We start from the raw sequence: 12659 nt of genomic DNA on the forward strand, positions 1-12659 counted from the left end.
CATGAAAGTCAATGCATTTTGATGTCGCAGAAATCCTTTTCTAATGATCACTTGGTGTCACTGGCTTATTTAAATGGATACATCGCTTCTAACAGGGCTTTTCCCCACCTGCTCTGCCCTTTTAGAAGCAGCAAGAAGGGAAGCAACTCACTGCCTTGGTATATCAAGTAGGGGCTGCAGAGGGTTTAGGTACCTGTCTGTCTCCTGAAGGAGGGGACATGCCATTTTGGTCATAATAAATTCCCCAGTGTGCTACATTGTTCTTCCTCCTGCAAACCCAGATTGATGACCGGTGGTTTTTGTTTGATGCAGATAACCATGACCCCGATGCTGTGTCCTAGAGGCACTGCAGTTTATCTCCATGTGACATTTTCTATTATTCTATGCTGTGGAAGGCAGGAACTAAACACACACCAGGGCTTACCTGAGATGCCCCTTCTCCCACCTGATAAGCATGGGTGTCCCGAGCTTTAGGAAAGCCGGGAGTGAATGTGTGGAAACCCAGGCACAGGAGATCAACATGAGGTGATCATTTGCTGAGCAGGAGCAGCATGGGGAGCCCTCTCATTGGCCCACTGTGGGCCCCTAAAGGGTCCAGCCTCAAATGCGCTGAGAAAACAGTTCCTGGGGAAGCTTGCAGGAAGGGGTAATGGGGTGCCACGTTTTATCAGAGCAGACCCTTGGACCTTCTGCTCCAGAAATATCCTGGAGGCTTCCTTTAGGGCAGAATCCTGGACCCCTCCGCAGACCTTTCAAGAGTCTACTTTTAAAAAAAGTATTCTTGATAGAATAGAAGCCACTAAAGTTCAAGCTAGGAAGGTTAGCAGTTAACAGCAGGCTCCTTACTTATCAGACTACATACTTTCACTCTCTAAGCTTGAGTCTCCTGGGTATAAAACAGAGATAAGAATAGCCCCTGCCTCATGAGGTTAGTGTGAGGATCGGATGAGATGAACACCTAGAACGCACCAGGGACAGCACCTGGTCAATATTAGCTGGCATGCAGAGGCTTACCCATTATTAAAACACCGAAATACCTCTAAATCAGCTAAGAAAAGCTGCTGCTCTGAGCCCCTTTGGGCTCCCTCCCTGAACCTGGCCCCTCTCAGGGACTCCCCAGAATTTCCCACCATCCAGCAACTCACGGGTGAATGCCTAGCACAGCCTCCAGGATGCAGCCTGGGTCTGTGAAGGGCTGGTGGTTACCATTCTTCCATTGCAACCCCTGCAGGCTGTGATACCTGGTAGGTGTTACATCCCGTGAGCCATGCCTGGACGTTCTGGCAAACGTTGGCTAAAGGAACGTCCCCCCAGTTCAAAGGACAGCTTTCAATGAAGGCCTCCCTAACCTCTGGCTGCCCAGGACACTGACCCTGGACCTTTCTTTCCTTGTCTTATTCCAGCTTTGACCCCCCTCTGACCTGATCTCGGAACTTTCACTTCTGGAAGCTTGACTCTCAGCCTTTTTCCTGTGGCCTCTGGGGCTCCGTGTTTGCACCTGACCTCTCAGGAATCGGACCCTCAGCTCTCAGAGTTGAGTCTGGCTCTTCCCACTACAGACTGACCTTAGTGTCCAGGACAGGCTACCACCTATCACCTTCAGGTGGTGCCATCCCCAGACCCCTGCCCCAACTCAGTATAGCTGGTCCCAGATGCCAAGTCCCAGCCCTTCTTGGCCTGACCTACCCTACTGCCCCCTGAGCTCCAAGTTCCAGTTCCAGGTAGTGGCAAAGAGGATGGAGGGGAAGAGGCGGAATTCAGAGGCATTTCATAGGTAGACAGTGGCAGGACGTGGGCCTAAGGAGAGGGAGGTTGCTCTAGTTTCATCCTTTATAAGCTCCACGAGGTCATGGGCTGTGTCTGGTGTATTAGCATGGGGCCTAGTGCATAGTAAGCATTAGACAGACAAGAGCTGCACAAAGAATGAGTGAATGAATGATTGAATGATGCTGTTAACAGAGACAGAAAGAAAAGAGGAGGTGCATATTTGGGGTTAGCAGCAAGGTAGAAAATGGAGTTGATTTCAGACACATGGTGTTTAGGGGTTGTGGTATCCCTAAGTACCAATTACCAAATATTTCTGCCTTTTCTTCTTCCAGGCACATGGTTGGGTTGCACTTGGCCACACTACTTGAAGGTGAGCATGACCGCATGATTGCTTTGCTTTAGCCAATTTCATGTTAGCAGAAATTATGTCATTTCCTCGAAAAGACACATGCACCCCGACGTGCACTGTGGCACTATTTACAATAGCCGAGACATGGGAGCAACGTAAATGTCCCTTGACAGATGAATGGATAAAGATGTGGTACATATATACAATGGAATACTACTCGGCCATAAAAAAGGGATGAAATAATGCCATTTGCAGCAACATGGATGGACCTAAAGATTATCATACTAAGTGAGCCAGACAGAAAAAGACAAATATCATATGATATCACTTATATGTGGAATCTAAAAAAAAAAATGATACAAATGAACTTACATACAAGACAGAAATAGACCTAGAGACAGAAAACAAACTTATGGTTACCAAAGTGGAAAGGAAGGGGAGGGATAAATTAGGAGTTTGGGATTAACATATACACACTACTATATATAAAATAGATAACCAACAAGGACCTACTGTATAGCACAGGGAACGATATTCAATATTTTCTAATAACCCATGAGGGAAAAGAATCTGAAACAAAAAGATATATATGCACGTATAACTGAATCAGTGCTGTACACCTGAAACTAACACAACACTGTAAATCAACTATACTTCAATTATACAAAAAAAGGGAAAAAAACAAAACAAAATAAAACAAAAAAGAAATTATGTCGCTTCTGACAAGAAACTTTGAGTCAATACACATCAGCAACTTCGCTCCCCATACAAAGATGAATCTTGAATGCTGAGGGTGAACACAGACCCTGGGGACCTAAAGTGGACACGATGATCTCTAGTCTCTATTAACAGAGCCAAGGAACCTACAGGTCACACTCGTAAAGCTGTCCTGCCAGATCCGGGGCTGACGGTCAGTCCGGAGAGGGGCTTTTTGGTGAGAATGCCACGGACTGCCACGGCCCAGTAGCGACTTTGCCTGTAGCTGCAGCCCTAAGCAAGAACCAGGAGGGCAACGCCTTATGTACCGTCCAGTGCAGAACTCAGGCAACCAGGTGGCCTTCTCCTGTGCTTTGGCCCACCTCCTGTCCCACCGCCAGCAAGCCACCCTCATGATTTACCTGTGTTGTAGCCCCTTCCAAGGGCAGGCCAAGGGCGGTGATTTTTCCACAGGTTTCCGAGGTACCAATCACTCTGGTTCTCTACCAGGCCCAGGACCTGTTGACCTGTGAAGTACAGAGAATGCAAAGGTCTTAAAAGAAGCCAAGCCACGTGGGACAGTGAGTACTGAACGGCAGATACAACAATGGCAAATCATCGTAACACAGGTTTTGTTATTGGGAGCTTTTATGAGGTGCCAAACTCTTATCTAAGTGCTTCACTTGTATTTATATGTTTAATTCTCACACTTAGGCAGCCCAGCCATTTTCATTATCCCTATTTTATGGAAAAGAAATGGAGGTCGCCCAGAGTACTTAATTAACTTGCCCAAGGTCATCCAGTTAATCTGTGACAAAGCCAGAATCCCAAACTATTCATCCGTCCATCTGTCCATCTATCCCTTAACTCACGTGAACACATATTTATTTACTGACATACTCTTCTTCAAATGTTCCAGTTCACTATTTCCCAATGTATATTAATTTACTGGCTTTTGAGGCAGGAGTTGAGGTAATTTTCTCACTCAGAGAGGAAGAAAGGACCCTTGGTTAGTGAGAAGGGAGCCCCCAGAGAAGAGCCACATTCTTGCAGCATTTTTACTCTCACATCCACTTTGTCTTTTGTCAACAAGCATCACGTCAAGGCAGGCGTGTTTTCTAGAGGAACAATTGCTTCTCTGTCCCCAGAGCTCGGCTTTGACATGGGCCTCACCTTCTACTGTACTGAGGCCAACATCAAAGGCGAGTCAGGTCTCTCAATCAATTTCTTAGCAGCTTTAGCACCTCAGGTGAGTCCTCCACTCACCCCAATTTCTTAGAGTGTTAATGTTTCTGGACTCAGGTCTTCTAGGTGGGGCAGGCAGCCATCAGAATCAACTATCTTCTATTACACAACGCTATCATGTGCAGAAGGTATTCCCTTGCAACTACTAGCAACAGCACTTTACAAACTAGGAAAACTGAGGACCGTGATTTGTATAACTTGCGTATCCTGGAGCCAGGATATGAATCTATAGTTATCTGACATCCAGATTCTTTCCACTGTCTCTGCATCACTGCTTACCTTTACAACAAACGTTTGAGGCGGAAATTATAAGTCCACATTTTACAGGATGAGATACTGAGACTCAGAAATGTAAGTAACTTGCTAAAGGTCACAGGACTAATGGGCACTGTCTTCCACAGCTAACTGATGCCTTCTGGAGCTAAAATCCTTATATTGTCTGAGAAATAAAGCCCTTTCTGACCAAATGAAAGCCTAGCAGTCCGTGAAGAAAACACAACGGTTCTCCTGGAATACCACGCTGGGCGACATAGAACCTCTTTGGTGTGATGACAGCTCCCTGAAATGATGGTGTGTGGGTTTGGTGTAATTTGTTTGATCAATTTATCGAGCTCCCATCTAAATCACTGCCCCAGCACAAATACATAAATTAGCGGCGTAGGAAAAATACTACCACCCACTGTGTCATTGTATATAATCACAACCAAAACGTGTACAATCCCTCAGAAAAACAGGTCACCAATTCAGAAAGTGCAAGAGCTAATCAATTCCACATGCAACAAGCTTGGGACGTTTGTGCAAAACAGATCTGAAAGGCGCGGTGCCCTCAGCCGAGAAAGCTGTGTGCTGAGTCTTGATGCTGTAACCTTGTTAGAGAGCCTGTTTAATAACCTCACTCCGAGGCTGGGAGTCAAAGGGCATGTGGGGTCCTTGGGGGAGCTGGTTCATTATTACTAATGACCCCTGGTTGGCGCCACCATGGGTTTTTTTGGCATGATGAAAGAAGGGTGTCATGTGCTCAGAACCAATAAAGGGGAATGATGTTTCATTGAGTTTAGGGTGGCCATCTGAATTTCAGGAGAGGTAATCTTCAGCTATCTGAAAGTCCAAATTCCACTTTCAGACATGCCATGAATTGTATTCTGCCTCGACCTACTCTTCAGATGAATTTTCTAACAGCCACATGAAAATGCATAGCTTTACTGCTTGTGTCCTCATCTCCACGTCTTGCTCATACAGCTCCCGCCAGCCTTGCCCCCTGCCACTCCCTACCAGTAATCCTTTCAGGCCCATCTCTAGCAAGAAGCAGACTGTGAATTCCCGCATTAGATGGGGGACATCTCGACTTAGCGCTTCCTCCCGGTATTTTTGCCATCGGCTGACTTATGTCCTGTCAAGGACAGAATGGGTGATGTTCAAGCACACATGCCTCATCTGTAAATGTCCACCTCTCCATTTGTCCAAGGGCAAGGACTGCATAATATCTAACACACTAATAGGCATGAATAAATGTCTGCTAAATAAATGACATCTGGTGTGTAAATCTCTCCTGAATGGAGACCACTTATGTTACTGTATTAGTGTCCCCACATTTCTGAGGTTGCAAAGCATTTCATCCTCTCCCCACTCGCCAACATCAACATATTCTCTCACTCAGCTCTGGGAACTCTGGCGTCTTCCTCAGTTGCATGGAAAACTGCAAAGATGGGGTGGCAGCACCTGAAAGCATCTTTTATATGGGTTGCTCTACTGGAGCCTTCAACTCAAGGGCTTCATCTTCAGAGAAGGAGTAATTTGCATGGTTAACCTCAAGCTATGTTATCTCAAAGGATAACATCCAAATTCTCCTTCTGTCACTTTGCACCTGGGCTGCATATCCTTTGATGGTGGCAAGTGGCCCTTTCACATATGCCCGTCCTCTTTAAGGTTAAGAAAACAAAATCCTTAATTAGCAACATGATAGCTGTAATTTTAATATCCACTGGTTGAGAAGGCAAAATAATAAACAGCTACTAAGATTTCATTTTGCTTATTTAGATGAATTCATTAGCTGCTTTGTCAATGATTAAAACGACAGCTGGGCTTTGCAAGTGGGCTTGTGAATACCCTGGGCTAACTGCCTTCACCCCTGCAGAGGTCTGTGTCCGTGGACCGGAAACCACGTGCAGCAGTGTAGCCAGAGGGGAAGGCTGGGGCCAGGCTGCCTGGTTCCTGTTTCTAGCTCTGCCACTTTTTAGCTGTGTAGCCTTGAAGAAATTACTTAACCCCTCTGTGCCCCAGTATCTAACTGCTGTGACTTCACATGTTTAAATGACTTCATATGTGTTAAGGGCTAACCACAGGGGCTGGGGCATGTTAAAAACTATATAAGTAATAGCTCTTCTTAAATATCATCATTCAAGCTCATCGGTAAGCTTCTGAAAGACAGTGAGCCCATCCAAATGGTTTTCTTTTTGAAGGCCCTCTAGCACAACAATTAAGTCCTTCTAGAAGTTTGTTTCTTTAAGTGTGGTCTGAGGACCAACTGCTACATAAACACCTGGGCTTCTTGTTAAAAGTGCAGATTCCCAGGCCTCAACTGTGAAGTTAACTGTGACCGGAAGGCTGCTTCCCTCTACATCTTTCGTTTTGTGAAGGAGGAATTTCCCGGCTTCTTACCCCAATCCTTCCTCTTCCCCAAGGGCAGGGAAGGAGCTACCTGACCTGGTGAGTTTCAGAGAGGACCGAGCTCAGGTGGCCTAGCTACTCCTTCGTCTTCCTCCTAGGAGCCAGTGTGCCAGCAGAGCTCCACCTTGGATCAGTTGTACAGGGCAGGTCCCCTCCGGATGAGGCTGCAGTCGCCCCACGCTTCCTGTGACAGGGTGGGCGATTCCAGCTCCAGGGTTGGTATTATGAATATCCAGCGTAGATGCACATCTAAGTCTAAACCTCCAATTTAACTTTTATCAGCAAAATAAGGTGACATTTTGCTCTCCTTTGTCTTATCTCTCAGGATCTGGGAGTATGGGGGTAATATCACATACTAATTCCCTCATCACATAACACTTCTAAATAAGAACTCTGGCCACTGGGTCTAGTAACCTGCATTAAAAAAAATCCCCAGGTAATCTGGATGCACACTAAAATTTGAGAATTATTGATCAGGGTCTGGGGGCTCTGTCCTGGCTTTGGTTATCAGTGAGGTTCCCTTGCACGGCTGCTAGCAAACAATAAAACTCATGTGGTGTCTAAATCTAGCGCATCAACCAGCAGAATTCAGTGGCTGCCTCCAGTGTTACACTTCTTGAGTACAGTAAAGTGGTGAAGAAAGTGTATGGCAGAGCCAGATCGCCTGGTTTCCAATCCTGGCTCCTCACCCAGGTGCTAGCTGTGTGACTTTAGACAAATTACTTAACCTCTCTGTGCCTGTTTCTTCATTCATTCATAACATGGCATTGACAAAAGTACACACTTCAGAATTGAACACTTTTTTTCTCTAGGCACAAGTTAATTTGTGAAAATGAAGCCGTGTTCTTTGCTTATTCAAACATCACCACTAACAATGCCCAGAAAATAGTAAAATGTTCAGTAGGTATCTACTCTTATCATCATACCCAGAATTCCCTGGCCCAATATTCTGCCCCATTGGCCTGGGTTCGGCGTCTTCGGTCTTAGCTGTCCCCTCCCTTCCTTAGCTGACACAATCCTTACCCTACCTACACTTTCGTTCAGTTTGATATTGATTGAGGGTTTGCTTTGTGTCAGATACCACACAAAATACTAAGGAATCAAAGACAGATAAAACATAGTCTGCACCCTAGAGGCAGTTGGAAGGAGACAGGTTAACAATTACGAAGCAGCGCGGTACATGCAATGACAGAAACGCTGATAAGTAGGAGGAATGGAGGGCAGGGAATAGTGGATTCTATGGGGAGAGTGGGTGATGCCCGTTTCCTGTCTACCGCAGCCCCTGCCACACTGCAGGCCACACCTGCCCCTTCCACACAGACCTCCAAGCTCCCAGGCTTCCCCCAAAGCTTTTCGGGTAGCACTGCTGTCCTGGAACACTGTTCTGGGCATAGCTGTCCTCAGGTCCCCGGTGACAGCACATATGAGACTGCTTATTTTCACAGCTCTGGCAATCCCAGCTCACCAGCCAGGTGGCAACTACAGCCTGGTCTCCAGAGGTCAAAGTCTAAAGCCCATCCTGGGCTTGCTATCCCACGAAGACGTACAATCCCAGGGATTCCTCTTGGGGAGATGACGCGGGATGCTGGTGTGCTGCCGCCCTCAGCATGCCACACCGCCTGTCTCCTCTATAATAGGAGTTATTATAATAAAACACTGTGATGAACAGAAAAGGCTCTGTCATTGTTTTCTGCGCTGGCCCTGTGGTTATGATTAAGTGCACTGTTTCCCGTCTTCCTCGCTCTCGGCACAAGTTAACTTATGAAAATGAAGCTGTCTTCTTTGCTTATTCATACATCACCACTAACAGCCAGACAGGAGCGAACAAGCTTGCTATTCTGCTGGGGCCCCGGTGTCGGTGTCACCAGCCAGCAGACGGATGGCTCCAGACCGGGAACTCCCCTGGTTCCCTCCTTCCGCAGCTTTTGGTTCAAGGCAGGGCTGCTGTCATTCAGGAGGTGAGGCCCCAGGGAAGCAGGGATTGGTGATGCTTCCACGTGGCACACTGAATGTGGAAAGGGTAGGTGGGGCATTTGCCCACCAGGTATAAATGAGAAAGACAAAGGGTTTTACAACCAGGCAAAACAGAGTTCAAGCTCCAGTTCTGTATGGCTTGACCAAGGCATAACTTCTCTGAGCCTCAATTTCCTTATCAGTAGAAGGGCAAGAACAGAATCCCCACCCCCTGCCTCTAAGAATGGATGTATTGATAAATAAGATAGTGCCGTAAAGTGCCTGGTTCGTGGTTAGATGCTCAACTAAAGGCATCTCCCTTTTTCCCTTTTGTGATGGTCATTGTTCAGAAAGTCTGAGTTTTCCGATTCAAGCACTAACCCTAGCTGCATAGGCTGGGCTCTGCGAAATTCAGCCAGCTGCTCCCCCAGCTGCCACGCTGCTGGCCCTTCCCCAGCCCCGCTGAAACTTTTCGAAGCCTTTAGCTTCTGTGACACTAGTCTCCTGGCTGTTTTCTTCCCTCTGGACATTCCTTCCCCGCCTCCTTCATGGGGGTCCCCTCCCTCTGCCTCCCCTGAATGCTGGGCTCCCCAACTCCCATCCTTGCCCCCTCTTTTTGCTCTACGTCGTATCCTTGGATGATGGAATCTAACTCAACAGCTTCAAATACCACTGAGGGGGGCCTTCCCTGGTGGTGCAGTGGTTGACAGTCCGCCTGCCGATGCAGGGGACACGGGTTCGTGCCCCGGTCCGGGAGGATCCCACGTGCCGCGGAGCGGCTGGGCCCGTGGGCCATGGCCGCTGAGCCTGCGCGTCCGGAGCCTGTGCTCCGCAACGGGAGAGGCCACAACAGTGAGAGGCCTGCGTACCGCAGAAAAACAAAAACAAAAACAAATACCACTGAGGGGAAGATGTCACCCATCTCCGTATCCGACTACTTTCCAGAGCTTCTTACTCTTAAATCCAACTATCTTCATCTGGCTCTTTCACAGCGACCTTCAACTCAAACTGATCAAAATCAAATGCACAATTTTCTCTTCCTAAATAACGTCTGACTCCTGCCTTTTTGCGGTTAGTAGTATCAAGGTTTAACTTGTCACTGAAGCCAGGACCTTTGAATCAAGCTTGGCACCCCCCTCTCCTCACCCCTCACATCTTTGCCATAACCAACTCCTCCAGATTGTATCTATTACTTTTCAACCTCATCCCCTTCCTTGCTCTGTCCTCATCATCTCTCTTTCCCTGATAACTTAGCAGATTCATCCTTGATCATCTTTCCCTCAGGGGTGCCCCTTGCCATTCTATTTTGCTTTACTCAGCCGCAGAAATGTTTTAAAAGTACAAATTTAATGACTTTGCTTCCTTGAGTGAAAAATGTAATGCTCCTGAGGCCTAGTACAGTGTGGATGAATGGCTGGCTGGATGGATGAAGGAAGAAATGAAAAATAAATATTATCTACAACCCACAAACCTAGACCATCCAGAACTGGTGAGCTCCATGTGAATGGCGTGGAAGTGGCTGTGCACCAGTTATAGCCTCTCCAGGTAAACAGCAGGAGGAGCAGGAAGCTCTAGCCCCGATGATGGACGCTTCCGGTGCTACCGTTTTCCCACCCCCAGGAGAGCTCCTGGGCGCACAGAGGGAGTCTGCCGCCACTGCTGCACATCAAACCAGCTGTGCGTGTAGCAGCAGGGGAATATTAAAATGGTATCACTGGGGGCTGCCCTGAGTATCAGCAGGGAAACAACAATGCCCTTCCAACCTCATGTGTATTCGACTAAGCTATTTTACAACAGAAAAGCCTTTAATAGTACCATTCCTCCATGCATGCCTGAGTACAGCATGGCTGTAATAAGGAAAACACAAGAGCATCACATTGCCATTTACTAAACATCTGAAAGAACCGCTTCACAGCCATAGGTGCCCCCGGCTAGTGGGTGTGGAACAATAAAACGTCTCCCGAGAAGATGGGACATAAAAGCGTATTTAAACAGCCCTGAAAGGGTTGAAAAGGACTGTTTCGGAACTTGCAGGTTTCACAGTTCCGACTTCTTCCGTTTGGTTGTAGCTAAATGCACTCTGGGAACACAGAGGTTCACATGAGCTGCGGAGGGCTTAATAATTCCTCTGGAACTGCCTAGTTTGACAGATGAAGCCCAGAGAAGGGAACGGAGGTGTTTAGAAGCACACCGTCAACGCAAGATATAGGACTCCACCACCGACTCTATGCTCCCTGTTCTTTTTTTTTTTTCTATGCTTAAGTTTCTCCAACTTGGCCTCCTCTTCTTTCCTTAAACTTTAATATAATTCTCATCTGGTTCAAATTTCTAGCTCTTCTACGCTTGAATGGTAATCCTGGGCAAATTCTTAGTTCCTCAGCTTCCTCCTCTGTAAGATGGTAAAGGTTTCTAATTCACAGGGCTGCATGGGGACCCTGAACCAGGTTTATGTGCCCCATGTTTATGTTGCATGTCCTTGAGATGGAATCCATGTGCTCTAGTTAAAAAGGTCCTGTCGTCCATCATTTTGTTTCCTTGGGGCTGCTTGACGAAGCACCCCCGGCTCCAGTTTATACCTTGTTCAGCCAACCGTGATTTCATTTGGAGAAAAATACTTCACCCTTACTGACCTCTACAGCTGAGGGATAATCCCTTCTAAGAGGAATTAGAATCAGTGTCACTCTAGAAGGTAGAAATAGGCTTCATGAGTTAAGATTGAAGGAAGATAGATTTTGCTTCTTGTGAGCAAGACCGTTAAGTATCACTGGAGTTCACCCAGACAGAAGTGAGCTGCATTTCCAGGGAGAAGCTCCTGGGCACGGCTTCCGAGGCTGCGTGATTCCACCCCCATCCAGCAGGTATTCACCACGTCCCTGCTGTGCACTGGGCCCTGTACCAACTGCTGGAGACACAGCAGTAAAGGAAACACTGCTTTCGGGACTGCATGATCTCTGCAAAAAGCTTCTCAAATGGTTTGGCTGCTCTCTGCACACCCCACTGGACTCTTACAGAAGCAGATTCTCTCAGGGTGAGGCCAGGGGGTCTCTCTGCAAAGGACAGCTGCAGGAATTCTGATGCAAAGTAGGTCTGGGGACCTTTGGGAGCGGGAGGTCACCCGGCAGGCATGCTGTGGGCGGGGGATTACCTGCACTGAGCAGAAACACAAGATTTGCTGACCTCAAAGCTCCCTTCCAACCTGACCATGAGATCTCTTTATTCAGGCTAGCAACGCCTTTCTCAACATCCTCCTCGTGCTGGGCTGTCCCCACACATGTTCTCGCACTTGTGCTGCTTGTGTGCGCGTGGCTGCCCCGCGAGGGGAGGCTGTTCTTCTCAGGGCAGCCCCTGCTCGGTGAGCACTTTGCCCAGGCACCGGGATACATGTTTGTCTTGCGTCATCTCAGAGTGCCCTACAACAACCCCAGTGAAGTGGGCATGGTGCTCATCTCATCTTTCGAAAGGGAAATTGAGGCTAAGAGAGGGGAAAGTCACGTGTCAAGGACATGTGACTAAGGATCACAGAGCTGGGGCTTGTGTTCTGGTCTCTGTGTTGCAAAAGTCTATGTTTTACACCTAAATTCATGGTTAGGAACAATCTGCAAGGCATTCCTCTCCGCAGGGGAAGGGCTGCAGCTGGCACAGCTGTGGGCAAAGCTCCAAAGGACCTAGAGAGGATGGGTGGAAAGGCTGGTCAAGGTGTCTAGCCCTCCCGTTCCTGCCCGTGGTGCCCCCTGGGGCTGCAGGCAGGGGTCTAGGACTCTGCAGAGTCCTCTGGATCCCATCGGGGCCTCTGAGTCTAATTTCCTTCAGCATTAATCCCAGGGCGCTGAGCTGAGAGCACGTCCTACCCAGGGACATCCAGGAAGAATAGAAAAGGCAGGCCTGAGACTCAGAAAAGAGCCTGCCATCCAGTAAAGGTCCAGAGAACGATATTCCATCTGCCGAGATGCAAGACCAAGCTTCCCTATCCCCCAAGTCAGCC

The 12659-nt window shown here is 47.7% G+C and overlaps 1 protein-coding gene across 1 annotated transcript in view; it reads right to left on the minus strand.

Moving 5' to 3' along the window:
• LARGE1 (LARGE xylosyl- and glucuronyltransferase 1) overlaps positions 1-12659 on the minus strand; it is a 590826-nt gene that overhangs the window by 118226 nt on the left and 459941 nt on the right. The window contains exon 7 of the mRNA XM_029205397.1: positions 3235-3339. Coding sequence (XP_029061230.1) covers positions 3235-3339 — 105 coding nt within the window. The remainder of the gene's footprint in view (positions 1-3234; positions 3340-12659) is intronic.

This window comes from Monodon monoceros, unplaced genomic scaffold (assembly GCF_005190385.1).
Source record: "Monodon monoceros isolate NGI ecotype Baffin Bay Population unplaced genomic scaffold, NGI_Narwhal_1 Super_Scaffold_6, whole genome shotgun sequence".
Lineage (NCBI taxonomy): Eukaryota > Metazoa > Chordata > Mammalia > Artiodactyla > Monodontidae > Monodon > Monodon monoceros.